This window comes from Crocodylus siamensis, chromosome 10 (genome assembly GCF_052110815.1).
Source record: "Crocodylus siamensis isolate JL-2025a chromosome 10, ASM5211081v1, whole genome shotgun sequence".
Taxonomy (NCBI): domain Eukaryota; kingdom Metazoa; phylum Chordata; order Crocodylia; family Crocodylidae; genus Crocodylus; species Crocodylus siamensis.
Genome location: NC_143404.1, coordinates 19,232,075 through 19,248,106, shown reverse-complemented (window position 1 = coordinate 19,248,106; position 16,032 = coordinate 19,232,075). Strand labels below are relative to the sequence as shown.

General features: G+C 46.3%; 1 protein-coding gene across 2 annotated transcripts; it reads right to left on the bottom strand.

The window, feature by feature from the left end:
• Positions 1 to 467: 467 nt before the first annotated feature.
• On the bottom strand, positions 468 to 15,969 carry GRPEL2 (GrpE like 2, mitochondrial). Of its 2 annotated transcripts, none has more exons than XM_090020811.1 (4): positions 15,764 to 15,969; positions 9,186 to 9,342; positions 8,147 to 8,228; positions 468 to 4,616 (listed from the first exon to the last, which is right to left on the bottom strand). In XM_090020811.1, the coding sequence occupies exons 1-4, from the start codon at positions 15,838 to 15,840 to the stop codon at positions 4,261 to 4,263; spliced, it is 672 nt and encodes a 223-aa protein (XP_089876937.1). In that variant the 5' UTR covers positions 15,841 to 15,969; the 3' UTR covers positions 468 to 4,260. The 2 variants fall into 2 exon arrangements, with proteins under 2 accessions (XP_089876937.1, XP_089876938.1); XM_090020812.1 differs by having other exon boundaries at positions 9,186 to 9,321.
• Positions 15,970 to 16,032: the final 63 nt, after the last annotated feature.

Here is a 16,032-nt window from a genome sequence, read left to right as displayed (position 1 = left end):
GAAAAATGCAGCACAGCAAAACTCTGAAACCAGATCTGTCTAATGGAGGTATTCAAGTGCATCAGACATTACACATAAGAACAGAGCACTATGCAGCGAAGCATTGCAAATGCTGCAAAATGACCTAGTGCTAATGCAGAGTATTCTTCCGCACAAAAGGCTTAGATAGGGGCCCCCTTTAGAGAAGTCGAATGCAGCTGATGAAACACTGGATAGTTACGATGGCAGCACATTGGATGGCTGGCAGCAACGCAGACTCTTCACAACATACCTGTGGGAGTATGAGAACATATGTGCACATGCATAGTATTTCTTGGAGTTCAGCTAAGGAGTCGTTAAACAAGACCTTGAAGAAAACCAGTGGCTTCAAATAGCAAGAACTAGAACAGCAAAAAACTCTTTCAGCCTTCAATATCATCCCACGTAAAATAGCATTCCCAATGGGTAAAACATTTCAGAAGAAAACCCCCTGTTAATGCAATTTTTATTAGCAGAGGCACAGTATCTGAGCATCTAAAAAGTCAGCACATTCCAGCATTAACTCAAATCTCACTGTCATCATGCCCTACACTGCAGTCTGAATTTCCCTTTCATACAGTGAGTACCTTTGGGTACATAAAAGTACAGAAACAGGAAAACATGAAGTATGTACAGAAGGTTTCCTGCCAACTAAGAGGCCTACACTTTTTGGAGATTAGCAAAGCTTTGTACATTTGCCTTGGCAAGTGATATCAAAACACCTTGTGCTTTAAAATAATAATAAAAAAAATACTAAAATATTCACAATATAAACTTAAATACATTGCTTTTTGTTTTTCTTTTTTTTTAAAAAAGCATGTTAATAGCCATTGATTTATCACAGCAGTTCCAACAGAATCCCTGTTAATGAAGCACTAAGAATGTGAGGTTCACATTTTGCACTACATATGCTCGGAGTTTCACACGCTGCCGCATTAGCATGATTGTGCCAGTGCAAACCTTATAAAAAAGTTCAACTGCAGTGTGTCCCACTGAAAAGATGTGGCAGAGGCATGGGGAAAAAATGCCAACATAAAACAAGGCTGCCACAGACCTACCACTGAGGTCATTTCCACATACTAACACTACCATAGATGGCGATGACTACTGCTTTTGTGACACCTCCCTTCTCCACAAATAACTCTTTCTTAACACACACTTGTATTAACATGAGTCAATCATTGACTACAGTGTCTGAAAAGAAAAAAGCTAATGGGTTAGATTCCTCTCTAGTGTAACACTGCAGCATTACACACCCATGCCAGAGTCTGTCCCATTGTGCATAAGAGTGCAAGCTTTCTACAAACATGGAAGACAGCAAGAGGGCTGGACTTTCTAAAGGAGAACTTAACCCAGCCTAGGACAATCTTGGTAACACAAAGTATAAAATTCATATGGGTGCTTGGAAGGCAACAGGACCAAAGTTAACCTCAGATGTTGAACTCATGCAGTGCAACTCAGGAGACTGACCCCTTGAGTTTTGCTTAATTGCATTCTCACGTTGGGATTAAAACACAGCAGAAGATGAGATAGTGACAAGATCTTTGCCTCCCTCCAGCACGTTTCATTGAAGGAAATCAAAACTCTTTGCACACATTCTATTAATCCTCACAGCAGCCCTTTAAAGTAGGCCCAATATTGGAGACATTTTACACCCAAAAAACCCGAGGCACAAACTGAGGAAATAACTTTCATAACGGGGTTTGGTGAAGAATCAGAAACAGAGCACGGGCACCTTACTGCCTGCCAGGTTCCTGATTAGCCGCAAGACATAGTGCCTTCATGAAATAGGTCCCAGAGAAAGAGAAGCCTATGTGGATCTCTCTCTAAATCCTCACCATTGTGATTAAACAACAGGCCTTAGATTTGCCAAGAAGCACTAATTACTCGGGTCAAGATCTCAAGACTCTGATTGGTCAGAAGTGCACCATCACATTCGGAAACATCTTTTTTAATTCAGAGTCAAATAGCTTGGAATCAGACCTAAATCATTGCTTAAGGCAGCTTTGTGTTAACCAAATGAGAAGAGACATGCCCATCCTTCACAGCCTTTTGGAATAAAAGGCACTGAACTTAATATGCTCTCTGTATATTCTTCTCTCATTAAAGACCATTGGCAGCAGTAAGTTGAGGGAAGGTATAATCTTGAGGTCCATCACAAAGGCAGAGAACACAAGGCTCCAAAGGGACGGGAAAGGAGTGCTTTCTTTTAAGCAGGTGCTGGCATCCCACTAAACATCGTTTTTGGAAGCAGACCCCAAACACTTGCCAAGCCATAAATTTGGCCTGAAAAATTGAGGGGGCAAGAACTCATTCCTTAGCAAGAAGCACTGTAAACACAATTCCCCTCCTCACTTATAAAGCAGACTTGAGCTTGAGGCTGGATGTCACCACCTCCTATGTTACTTCTCCTACTTTTTAAATGGAGTTTGAGTTCAGATTTAGTTCAGACAGGTACAGTTGCTAGCTTCTAAAATCTAATACAGGGAATGAAAGGATGACACCTGCTTCCAGTTTACCCAAAGTGTTCACAAACGAATTACCCTCAACAGAGATGCAGGGGGAAATGCTTCTGCCCTAAGACCTTTCACTACATGGTGCCAGTTAACATGTCTTCAGCTGAGGGGATCCTTCCAGGCCAGCACCCACTTCTATGCTGCTTCTCTTCACTTTCTGGTCACTGTTGCTGAAATTGGTTCAAGGACACTTGGGGCCTTCACTTAAGATAGGGCTGTTCCTTTCTAAAAAAAAAATAAAAAGGCCTAGATTTGGTACCTACAGACAGCCAAGCAGCAGGTGTCCCTGAACTGAAGTGGGAAGTCAGTGTTACGTGTGTATCAACTAGATCAGAGCACCCAGTGCAGGTGTTGGAGTCACCAGCATCTACTGGATGTCATTAAGGGTGCTTGTAAGCTACAGCAAAGAATCCAGGGGTAGCTATTCCACTTCTTCTCTTGAAAGTACAAGTTCCTTTGAGAACAGACCTACAGACTTTAGAACAGTCCCAGCAAATCCCTGCCAGGCATAATCCCAATTTTAACTCTGAAAGCAGGCGGGGCCTCAGGCCTGAGCTAGAGAGCTAATATTGATCTGATAAAGTTTCAACTGGTAGCAGATTTTTTTTAAACCTAATCCCTATTCAAATATAGCTGCTCATGTTGCCCAAGAGACTGAGTCTCCATGGCTGTGTCCAGATGAGTGCAGATGTGTGGTATGTGTTGCCATAGACCCGTCTTCGGCACCACATGTGCAGGTGTTCCCTCTGCTGCAACCTTGCAGCTTGGGTGTGGAGAGGGGAGTTGACCCCAAGATTTCCTGAGGTAAAAAAAAACCCATGCTGAAAAAAGGAGGCATAGCATATGGTGGCAGTGTGCACGCCACCCAAAACTGGAGCCTGGCCAGCCGGAGCCACACTCTAGCTGCCAGGGAGGCTTTGTGTCATGGCTGCAGCCCCAGAAGGACCCCCTGGATCCCAGGTAAGGCTGCTGGGGCCAGCACAGTTGCTGGCTCCTGCCTCGCCTACCCTACCTGGGGTAACGTGCTATGTGTCACTGCTACTTGTCCCCAGCAAAACAAGTGCCCATGCTCGTCTGGATGCAGCCCAGGAGTTTAAAATTGTTTTCAGAGACAGAGAGAAATCTGGCTGAAACTGGTAATTCAAGCATACAGTCTCTCAGATCCCCCTGCCTCTGGGAAGGGCATGAGATGCAACAAAAAAGATCTGATACTTGTTAGCATTTGGAGCTAGTTACCTCCTCAGTGCTTTCCAAGCAGACAGCCTCACAGTACTCTGTGAAATAGGTTAGTATATTTAACAGACAGGGTAAATGATGCACAGAGGTTAAATGACTCACCTAAGGCCATAGAAGGAGTCTGTGTCAGAGCTGAGATTAGAAGGCAGGAGGTTCCTGGCTCTCAGATCCCCTCTCTCTCTCTCCCTCCGCTCAACACTCCCTTCCTCATTCAATTTTTAACAGACTTAGACCAACAAGAGAAGGAGCTATGGTGCCACATAATTTTGACAAACAGGACTCCCAATATTATTTCACATGCTCAGGAAAGTATACCGGATAACTGAGTACCTTGGAATTAAAGCTAGGATGATGGCACACATTGTTAAGGAGCCAATATACATTAGAAACCTAACTTAATAAATAAGCATAGGCATGCAGCCACAATTGCCACTGAGCAAAGAAGAGTCCTCAGCTCAAAAAGGTCCCAGACCACAAAGGACACACCATATCACGCCTGTGACTCAACTGCCACACCAACTAGTGCATGTCTGATGGTGCGGCCATGGAGTTTATAGCCATCCTGAGTCACTAGTGCCACCATGCCTGGTTGCATTCCCTCTGCCGGTACGTGGCAAACTATTTCATGGTCATACGGATCATATTTGTCACCAACAGGGTTCATCTTCTGAAGGCCATGTTTGGCAAACACACTTTGCAATTTGGCCTCAACGAGAGACAGGCCTTCGCAGATCTTCTGGGGGGCTGGGTTGGGATTGCTGGGTTCTGTTTGCTCTGCAGCACTCTCTGTTGTCTTCTCCAACATATCTGCTATCTCAACGAGGTCCCTGCAGAAACTCTGGATCCCTGCAGGCACACACACAAATAGACACGAGGTTAAGTAATACCAGTTCAGCGGCAGGAAGTGCAAGGCTACATCAGTCCTGGGCATGCTGCCACAGGCCTCTGAAAGGTTTGAAAGGTTATGACCTCACGCTGAAAATTGCTGATTTTGGAGCTGAAGGGACTCAATGTTACCTAATATCTCCTCCAGCTGTTGCCCTTAGTATTGTATAATGCTGAAGAGGGAAAGACAAAACTCACAGAGACCACGATGATGATGTGTATAGACACCCAGCCAGATAAAAAAAGGTATGCAACACTCACATTTGGTAAGGCACAGATATTTTGTTTAAAAAACCTCCTAACCTAGGATGTTTCAAGTTAGAACTCAAGCAGCTACAAGGAAACAGGCACAGTGGAAGGATGAAATGTTTGGTGCCATTGAGGAAGCTGGTTCAGTTTGCAAACGTTCCGGGCAGCAGCATGCTCATCTCACAAGACTGTTCTCAGAATAGCCCTGATGCAAGTACAGTACAAAAAACCTGGCCCTCGAAGGTGTCAGGCCTGTTAACTAACATAACAGTAAGGGATAAAATACCTATTGGGAAAAACGGAAGAGAGCAGCAACAATTAAACAATCTACACCTGCACAGACCAACCCATTTATCTGTGAAGAAAGCCATGGGGCACAAGGCAAGAGTTGCACAGGAGCAGTCATGGATCCATCTAATCCAGCAGTCCATAGGGTTATCCCTTGCTTTAGTGAATGCCATGTCTTCCACACTGAGCAGTTCCTAACGTGAAGAGCCTTTGCTAATGCCCTTATAATCTAAAAGCATATAGCAGCACAACACATTGAGCAGTTCAGTAGCAGCAACACCATAAATAGACCTGAATTCAGCACCATTTCAGACCAAATGAGCATGAAAGGAAAATACAGAGCAAAAAAAACTTTAATAACCCTCTGGCAAGTGTTAAGTAATAAGCAGGGATCCTGTTTGTCTCTATTTAAAAATCCAAAATTCTCTGATCAAAACCCCCAAATCCCCGTTTTTCCACAATTAAAATGAAACACCATTACATAGATATATATCTAGATATATCTATCTAGATAGATATCAGTTGAACACAATGTTTTATTTATATATCTACAATTTTCAAGCAAATTGGAAGCCTACCACTGCCTTAATAACTATAATAAAATACATTCTATATAACTATAAATTTTGGCGTTTGATATTTTTTTTTTTTAATCACAGAAAACCAGAGCTCCCTATGCTCCATTTTCTCACCAGGGCGCAGGTGCAGCTGTGGCTGCCCTCCCCACTGCTTTGGGCCCCGCTGAGCAGCCCTAATATGCCAGTGCCCCTCACTCCTAAGCCACAGCCCTGCCAGTGCCCCTCACTCCTGACCTACAGCCCCTGTCCCCACAAATATCCTTCACTCCCAACCCACATCCTCCGCCCCCAGCCCTGCTGGTCCTCACTCCTGACCTACAGCCCCTGTCCCCACAAATATCCTTCACTCCCAACCCACATCCTCCGCCCCCAGCCCTGCTGGTACCCTTCATTCCCGACCGGCTGCCTCCCATCCCCAGGCCTCCCAGGGTGTAAGGCAGGGTCAAGCGTGTGGGGCAAGGGGGGTGCCTGACTATAGGCAACACCATAGGTGATGTGCTGGGGGGAATGAAGGGATACATGCCTCCCACCCCAGATCTGTGTGCCCACAGAGGGCATGGAGCTGCGGCCTGGCTAGACGGGCATGGGCCATTTCTGTGGCCCAATGGACAGGACCTGGGATGGGAGGGTGGGGCGCGGTGGCAAGACTCATTGCCAGCACAGCCGCCAGGACCCTGCACCAGCCATGTGAGGAGTAACGGACCAGGCAGTAGGGAGAGATTAGGGGCGGGGGGAGCTCCACTGCCCTCATCTTCCCCTGTTGCCAGCTCCTCACATACTGAGCCGTGGCTCTACTCTGCTGCCATGGCTTGGCCAGTGCCACTGCTTCCCCCAGACTGCCTATGCTGCCCCCCCACCCAACCTCCCTTCTGAAGTAAAGCCATGGTGGTGCCAAGGCCACGGCAGGCGGTACAGCCATGGCCTGGAGCATGAGCAGCTGGAGGAGGTGTGGGCAGTGCCACCTTCACCATCCTTCCCCGCCCCCCAGTCTGTTACTCCTCACACTGCTGACAGCATGGCTGGTGCAGTGGTCCCAGCAGCGGCAACAAGTCTCGCTGTTGCACTCTGCCCTCCAGTGCCAGGTCCCACCCACTGGATCATGGCGGCAGCTCCTGCCTGTGCCCATCTGACCAGGCTGTAGCCTTTTGCCTGCTATGGATGTACAAATTTGGCACATCACTTATGCCCCCCCCCCCGTCACACCTATGCCACACCCCCATAGACTTACCTGAAGGAAGCTACAGGAGTTGCTCTCCACCATGCTGCCTGGCTGCCACATGCATGTGTGCGATGCATATGCACATGGCCCCTGCCTATGATTACCCTCCTCCAACTCCCCCCCAAGCAGCCCCTTGCAGGCTAGAACTCTGCCAGCCCCGCATGCAAGGAGAAATCCATGGCTTCCTGTATTTTTCCCTTTTAAAGGAGAAAATCTGTGTTTTTCCATGGCAAACAAAACACAGATCCCTGCTAATGAGAAAGCTAAAGGAAACTTCTGAGACAGTACTAGCCATGGAATTTCAGGTTTTAATCAAAGATCAGTTGTGTTCTGGAGTTGCTTTCATTCGATGTGAAAGGAGTTGGTGGACTCAGCCAGGCACCAAGTGGAGTGGTGTCTACATCACATAACACAAGGAGCATTCTTGATGACTGTCTAACCAGAAGTGGGTAGGACTGAATGCACCATGGCGTCTAGACCATCTTCTCTGCCCTGGATGCAGCGCTCCCACAGAAGGGCTACGGCACATTGAAAGGGCAGGGAGGGGTGCTTACACAGCTATTCTCATGTGTACCCACTCTGCGGATAAATCACACATGGATAATCTCCAGGACTATCAATCCAGGACATTTCACCACTGCTACACTTACTGAAAGTATTTCCAGGAAGAGCCCATCGAATTTCAACTCAGGTTGTGCAACATCATTAATTTTAGTGTGGAGGGAATGGGACGAACAGGAATTCAATACCGTAAGAGAGATCACAGCTCAATGACATTGTAGAGAGCATGAAACAAACTCTAAGTGCCAATTCTCAACTAGCATAAATCACAATTTCAATTAAGCCAATGGAGTATGTTGATTTATAGAAGTGGAGCTGCTAATATTCATAGGGTGGAATATTTACTAATCGGAATGACATTATAAAAGAGACTTTTGAAGAATCCGTCATGGAGATAAACCCGTAGGGTGTGGTCAAATATACAGAGGCAACAGCAAGCAAACTCAGCCACTCAGCTCAGGCCAAACAAGGCCTTTACAAATGAAAAAGGCCAGGGAGAAGGGGAGAGTAGGTGATCAGCACTTTCTTCTTTGCTATGCCAGGCAAGCCATGCTGAGGCAGACGTAGCTGCTCAATTCTAGCCTTGCTCTGCTTACCAAACAGTTTGGCATCTTCCACAAATTTCTGGGTCCTCCGCCGCACATTTTCAGAATCCGCCAAGGCTTTCCGGTATCGTTCCTGCATGTACAGCAACAGGCAGAGGCATCAGACATGCCAAATGAACTTACTTATAGACTGTTTAAAATGTATACCCCTCACAAGTTGCAAGCTCATGCTGGCCACCCAGGTCTCACTTGGGGGGGGTGGGGAAGAAGGGGGAAGAGAGACACACACACACACACACGGGCTTCAAATTGTCTGGCAGAGAGTGCTCCTTAGCAAAGTGGCAGAAGGACCCTGAGTAGGCTCAGCATCATCATGCAAAAGACCACCAAGATGTTTTTTCATGATCAGGCTGTTGCTTTTCCATCATTCCATTTACAACACCTAGTTGACTCTTTCCTGGACGTCTTAGCAATGAATGTGTAATCAGCTTATGTTGATAAATTACACTGCTGTCAGGGCAATCAATTCATGAAAAGCCCTGTCTCACTATCTTGCTTTCCTTTCATCTTGTTTATGCTTATAAGTAGTCACCACTACAACTACATTGAATGTCAGCAAAGGTGGGACTCCTATCATGGATGAACTCCCTCCTAAGGCCTAGTAGTCACCAGGCTAACAGGACCATCACGAGTCCCAGAAGACAAAGACAAAACTACTGCATCTCTAACTGTGAAATGCTGAGACCAGAGTCTCTTAATAAGGACACTATTTGTCATCTAGGATCACACTACATTTTCCAGTCAGTTTGGTTTCCTGCTTCCAGCAGCAGCCAATACTTGATGCTTAGGAAAACAGCAACTTTGCTAAATGTGCATTGTCTCCTAGTGTGCATTTGGTATCTGGTCACCACCTTGTTACTTCTAAAAACCTGCATTTCAGTTGTGCTGTGTATACAGTATGGAGTCGGTAGAAATGTTTGGACTGGAACAGTAAAATGCAGAAGGAGAATAAGCCTTCCTACTTTTAAGGGACTAAGCTAAGAATGTAGTGACGCCTTGGCTAATATGACACCAGCTACTGCAAACTCACAGTTAGATCACGGACTTGTTCTTCTAGTTTGATGACTTTGTGCTCTAGGGTGCACTCTGAAAGAGGATGCCTTGGCTCATCACAGGGATCTTCTGGGCCACACTCATCTCCAGTGCTCCTCTGCTGGGCTGCAGTGCTGAAGGCACACAAGGAACCTCTGAAACCAGTCAAAGGGACAGTGAGTTCTGGGTTACTTTCCTTTCTAACAGGAGAACAGATATGGATGGCAGATGCTATACTGTGCATTTAATATGGCATGGACACAGATCCAGCCTCAATGGGGATACATGAACCAGGTTCAAATGTAGTAAGCTGCATCTAACTTGTATAACAAGCAGAAGCAATCTGGGTAGGGGAAGTGAACACCACAACTTCAATCTACAACTTTACAAACTTATAACCACAAAAACCGTCATATTTAGTACCACTAGTATCTTGTTCATACTCCTTTTCCTGACATGTTCTTGGTAGAAGTTGAGGAGAAAATATAAATCACTCTTCTAAATGCATCTGCCCAGTTGCATCTCATTTATTTGGGTCCAATATTTGCTTCCAATTTCTCAGCCTCACTGAATTCAGTTGACTGTTTAAGAATCAGATTTGTTTTTGACAATCAAATAAAGCAGTGCAGCTTTTCGATTGGTCTCCCAGCACAGGTGATTAAGCTGCAGGCATGAATGGGATAGTAAATTCTAATGGTAATTTTTTGCACAGATAGGGGGTCTCATTTCCTTCATTAAACTTTTCTTCTACAAAACAGGATACTGTTTGTGGCTTAAAAATGAACCAGCACAGAAAGCAAGTCAGGCTCTGTTCTCCCTGTGTAGCTTTAAAAAAAAAAAAAAATCTCTCCAGAATAAACAATTGGTATTTTTTTGCAGAATTACTTCAGCTAAGTCTACTTACTCTATTAGCATAATTGTTTAGATACACAATGTCGAGTTTACTGGCTAATTCAGCTTCGAAGTTTACTTTAGTCCAGGGGTATGAGACACAGCAGTTTTGGTTTCAGTACGGATTAATCATATGGTTTATTATGCAAGCCTCTGAACTGTAAGGGTAGGAGAAACTTGTGAGTGAGTTTCTGTCTGTCACTGAGACTATCCCATTAAAGATAAAAAGATAGAAAAGGAAAATCTAAAATTGCCACAAGCATGAACTCGGTCACAAGACTGCCAATAGTACATTATTGTGGGATTAAAAGATGCAAATGCAAAGCTGTTTAATTACAGGTTGTTCTATAAAGAGGTGGTTGCATTTGCTGACCTATTAACACAGTTACCTCCCAAAATCATTCTTCAGATAACTAGCATTTCTGAATGCAATCAAAATTATCAAGCCTATATCACTTCAAAGATACTTGTAGGCACAGGCAGAGCAGAGTGCAGTATTATGGGGGTATGTCTGCTGGTGACCATATACACCAGAGTGCACTCAAGCTAGCTTTCCCATCTATATTTGTGGACTTCAGCCACCGAATCCTGGAGACGAGGATGGAAGTGTATACAGGAGACCCTCGCCAGTCGTGGAGATCCCCACGAATGGCAAAATCCATGAATACTGACAGGGCTTCCTGTCAGACCCCACAGCTGCTCCCTGCTCCCCACCACATTGTTCACGGTGCTCCCTTGCAGTGCCTGGGGACTGACCCCTTTCCCCCGAGCTTCCAGGGGAGAAGATGCCACAGCCACCTCCCTCCACGTCCCCAGTGCTCACTCTTTATCCGCCTCCCAGCTCTGCTCTCCCCCGCAAATATTTGAATCAACGAACCTGGAGTTCATGAATAGCGAGGGTTTCCTGTACATACAATTTTTCCCAGTTCCCCAGCTCTGCTCCTCCTCACAGACGGACTGACTCACTAGCCAGCTGTCTCCATACTTGCACCCCTGTTTCCTTTAGCCTGTTGATCTTCCCAGGGCACCTCTTGGGTACCTGGTACATTCCTTTCCTAAATGAGCCCAACAATGAACAACTTGTTCCACATAGCAATAGCTGCTAGACAAGGGACGGACAATTATTTCAGGTGGAGGGCCGCTTACTGAGTTTTGGCAAGCCGCTGAGGGCCGCACGACAGGCAGCCAAGGACAGATGAGTATTAATTTTCTAAATTTTTTAGGGGCCCCGTGGGCTGGATAGAATGGCCTGGCAGGTCGCATCTGGCCCGTGGGCCGCATTTTGCCCACCCCTGTGCTAGACACTGCCTGGCCTCCAGTTCCAGCCACACAGACAGAGGTCAGTCACAAGCCCTGCACTTCAGGGAATCGCACATAGTGCGTGGGTATCCTGCATGGGAACCTAGCTGAGTCTTAGAGTCTAAAGACAATAGCTAAATTTGTTAAGCTAGAAAAATAGCCTGCCCTTGCAGAGACAGAGGATCTGAATTTGTCCCAACTGGAAGCTGCCACCTCACTAAGAAACCTCAGCTGAACATGGTGGCAATAAGCAGGAATCCTAAGGGCAAATGCAAAGCAAATACTGACCTCAGAATTGAAATGACAGAACTAGTAAGCCAAGGAACTGGGTTAAGCTGTACAAAGATCAGCTGAGTACAAAGAGTTTGGCCTAACACTGCAACTCCCCAAAAATAATTGAGACACTCAAGTTACAAGATATTCAGTATTCAGAAGCAGTCTTCTTCCAGGCCCCAAAGGCCATGTACAGACACTATACTTCTACTGGCACAAGTGATCAGAAACTGATCTATGTGCATAATAGAACAGAATAGCACAAAACTGGTCTTTGCCTGTAACAGAACAGAAGTTTGGCAAGCAAAAACTGGTTTACAATGGCAGAACCCGGTCTAAGATTTGAACTGCTCCCCCTGCCCCACTAAAGGGCGAATGCATGTTCTGTTTGCTACTGAATTAAACTACGCCACTTACAGAAAACCAGGTAATTGAGATCAATTCTGCCTCAGGCTTTTTGAATGTCTGTAACTAGCCAGAGTTCTAGCCTGAAGCCAGGCCCAACTTTAAGCCCATCTTCCTCTCCTTGCCAGCCTACATGGGATTTGGAGTTTTGAGACAAGCCCTAAGAGGCCTTTTCCATTCAGAAAGCACCTTGACAACTGTTAAACAAGACAGCCTCGCTACACATACTTGGAAGGGCTTTAATATCCCTTTTAGTCAAGGGATATTGACATGGTAACTAAAAGCGTCACACTAGCTTCAAAGACCACCAAACTTAACTCCTTCCCCTTCCTTACTCAGCAGGCCCCCTCTGCCACATTTTATTTGTTATGGTCACAAGCTCAATGACAGATATCCAGAATCTCCCTCATTTCTCCCAAACCATCTGCATATCAATACCTGCTAATTAGGTGATTTCAGCATCAGCAATGCACCAATCTGCCTTTGCCCCAAAATACACACCCAGAAAACATCCCAGGAAAAGCTACTGCTGAGTGCTTGCTCTGTGGGGAGGTTTCTTGCATACCGATTTTAACATAAGGATTCAAGAATATACTGCTTGTCTATACTAGGTTGTTTTCCAAACCTCTCCCCAGCCAAAACCCACTGTTGCAGCCCCCTCTGTGAAAGTACCAGCAAGCTTTTGAGTGGAACCCAAGCTTGGGTATTTCCAAGATACCGGCTGCTGAAGTATGCCAGTCAAATCTCTCTATGCCAATGATGGTTCATCTCTGAGACATAAAAAGTGAAGCAATATGAAGCTTAGATATGTTCATGACAGAATATTCCATGGAAGGATGAGCTGAATAAACGGATGGGGGGTCTCATTTCCTTCATTAAACTTTTCTTCTACAAAACAGGGTACTGTTGGTGGCTTAAAAATGAACCAGCACAGAAAGCAAATCAGGCTCTGTTCTCCCGGTGCAGCTTTAAAAAAAAAAAATCTCTCTAGAATAAACAATTGGTATTTTTTTGCAGAATTACTTCAGCTAAGTCTACTTACTCTGTTAGCATAATTGTTTAGATACACAATGTCGAGTTTACTGGCTAATTCAGCTTCAGAGTTTACTTTAGTCCAGGGGTATGACACAGAGCAGTTTTGGTTTCAGTTCAGATTAATCATATGGTTTATTATGCAAGCCTCTGAACTGTTAGGGTAGGAGAAACTTGTGAGTGAGTTTGTCTGTCACTGGAGACTATCCCATTAAAGATAAAAAGATAGAAAAGGAAAATCTAAAATTGCCACAACCGTGAACTTGGTCACAAGACTGCCAATAGTACATTATTGTGGGATTAAAAGATGCAAATGCAAAGCTGTTAATTACAGATGTTCTATAAAGAGGTGGTTGCATTTGCTGACCTGTTAACACAGTTACCTCCCAAAATCATGAGACATAAATGGGAGAGAGAACTATTAACGTACCATGCACACGTGTGCATGCATGAGAAAGATCAGTTGCAATAACAACCTTTGGGTATTAAATGATTTTATTTACAGAACTTCACTGAGGGACATTAAACAGGCTGGAAAATAGCCTTGAAATAAAGCCAAGGCAACAAGCTTCCCTACACCTTCACCACCATGGAGCCTAGCAATTCAGACACCTGCAGTTTGCGGAAGCTACACAGATAAGTTTAGCAATCATTTACCTTGAGGAAGCAGAGCTTAGTGAGTTGTTTCCAGCTGCATGCGACTCATGCTTCATATATGTACATATTTGTGCATGCACCCAAGCAAAAGGGGAATGAACGAGCTAGTGGCGAAGTCAGAGGGACCTGCCTACGTGAAGCAGAGAGCTGTCTGCATGGATTCCTTTCCCAGCTAGTGAAAAAGCAGCCAAGTCACAAAACACACCCACCCCCAGCCTATAAATTTCCCCAGATATCACATGTTGTTGGACTAGCCTGCCTCATACTGCGGACAAGAAACCACAACCCTCTCACAAAGTCAGGGTTAAGAACTACCACGCAGATTTGGACATAGAGGAAGAAGCAAAGGAGGCAGCTTTTTTCCAAGAGATGCGATGAGCATTTTACCAAGAGAATGGAGAGTGATCTACTGCAGAGGGCATAATGCACGCAGAGCATACAGATATGGATTTGCTGCAGCTGCCCCTACAACATTGAGAAATTGCATGGGAGGTGGCTGGGAAATTCCCAAGTGAGGGAAGTGGAGAAGTCTCCAAGGGTGTGAACAGGTTACATACCTAAGCTAAGGAGGAAACAGACATGGGAGCCAGTGTCACAAAGGGGCAGATTGGAAATGAAATACAGAACTTTATCCATGCAGTGTAAATGACATATCCTTAAAACACCTTTCATTGCTTCAAGCCGAATAGGTCTGAGATGATGCATACAGCACTGTTTCTCCTACAACATCCTCAGGCTCTCTGAGCCCCTTTCCAAACACCCAATACACCTGGGTCACCTCTCCAATGCTCCTCTTGGGTGCCAGGAGGTTCTCTCTTCTCTCTGTTATATGCCCCAGACTCTCCTGCAAAGTCCCACAGGCACACACTCCAGTCTGAATGATAACTTCCATAACGGGATCATCCACCCATCGGTCATCATTATTGGCACGATACAACCTGCAGTAGTTGGACAGCCAAGTATTTGAGCCTAGGGGCTGGTTTCACAGTGGCCTGATCATCCATCATGAGCTACCCATTAGCAGTTATTGAGTCACTACAGACCAATGGGGCTCTGTGTTCCCTATAGGAGCTGACATATACAGTGGAACAAGGATACTTTTCAAGTACATAAAGCACGAGTGAGGGGGAAGACATCTGAACCCAACCACTTTTTTAAAAGTAAGCCATAAAAGCAGCAGCCCCACCTATGCTTCTGGATCTCTCTACTTCACTGTGCTTTACTCCTCTCCCCATTTCCCCTTATCGCAGTAACTCTAGAGCCAACCTTACTTTGGACATAACTAACCAAAGGAGTGGTTTCTAGTTGCCAGCTGCTTCTTCACAGGCTTTACTCCATAAAGGGGGGTTGGAGCCACAGGGAATGGACATTTCACCCAGCCCAAGTCAAGCCCGTCTCTGACCACCTAACACCCAGTAAGACAATGGCTCCAAACAGACGTGCTGTACAGCAAACCCAAAATGTGCATTAAGAGGACATTGGTCCATACACGTGCAGGACAAAGCGGCAACCCTGACGCTACCCAACAAATGGAGAAGCTTTTATGAGCGCTCACTGGCTCGCGAAGAGGCACTGAGCAGTTCGTGGAGGGCAGGGGCAGAGCCGGGCTGGTGGCATTAATGTGGGGCAATGGCCCCAAGAGGGGGTTCATCTCCTCTGGCACTGGCTCCCTCGCGCTGGGCCAGTGGAAATCCGTTACCAGGACAAGCGCTTTCTGTTAGGCTGGGGGGAGCCAACGTTTTTGGAGGTTGCGCAGCAGAGAAAACCCCAAAACCTCCCCGAGTGTCACTACATCCCCTGCCCAATCCATTGCTCTGCTTTCTCCCCTTCTCCAGCGCTCCCTGCCCGACCCATTGCTCTGCCTCCACCCTGTTCTATCCATTGCTCTGCTTTCTCCCCTCGCCTCATGATCTCTGCCCAATCCGCTGCCCTTTCTCCCTGTCCGATCCACTGCTCTTCCTTCTCCTCTCACCCCTGCACGATCCGTTGCTCTGCCTTCCGCTCCCCCCCACCCCTTACCTGCAGGGCCGCCGGGCGCGCAGTGCGAAGAGCGGGCTGAGAAGCCGCGGAGCCGTCCGCGCGGAGCCGCCCGCCATGCTCCGACTACTTCTCCCGCCCCACGGGGCACCGCACCTCCCATGAGCCCCCGCGCCACGGTCGGGGAGGGACTACGACTCCCAGCAGCCCCCGCGCCCCGCTACCAGGGAGGGCGTGGAGCTGCTCGGGACTACAACTCCCAGCAGCGCCCACGCCACAGTGAAGCGGGCCGGAGCTGGGACTAGAACTCC

Coding starts and splice junctions, on each gene's coding strand:
- GRPEL2 (XM_090020811.1), bottom strand. CDS start 15,840: ATGGCGGGCGGCTCCGCGCGGACGGCTCCGCGGCTTCTCAGCCCGCTC. Junction 9,343..15,763: donor CGCGCCCGGCGGCCCTGCAG/GTAAGGGGTGGG, acceptor GACTGGTTTCAG/AGGTTCCTTGTGTGCCTTCA. Junction 8,229..9,185: donor AACAAGTCCGTGATCTAACT/GTGAGTTTGCAG, acceptor CTGTACATGCAG/GAACGATACCGGAAAGCCTT.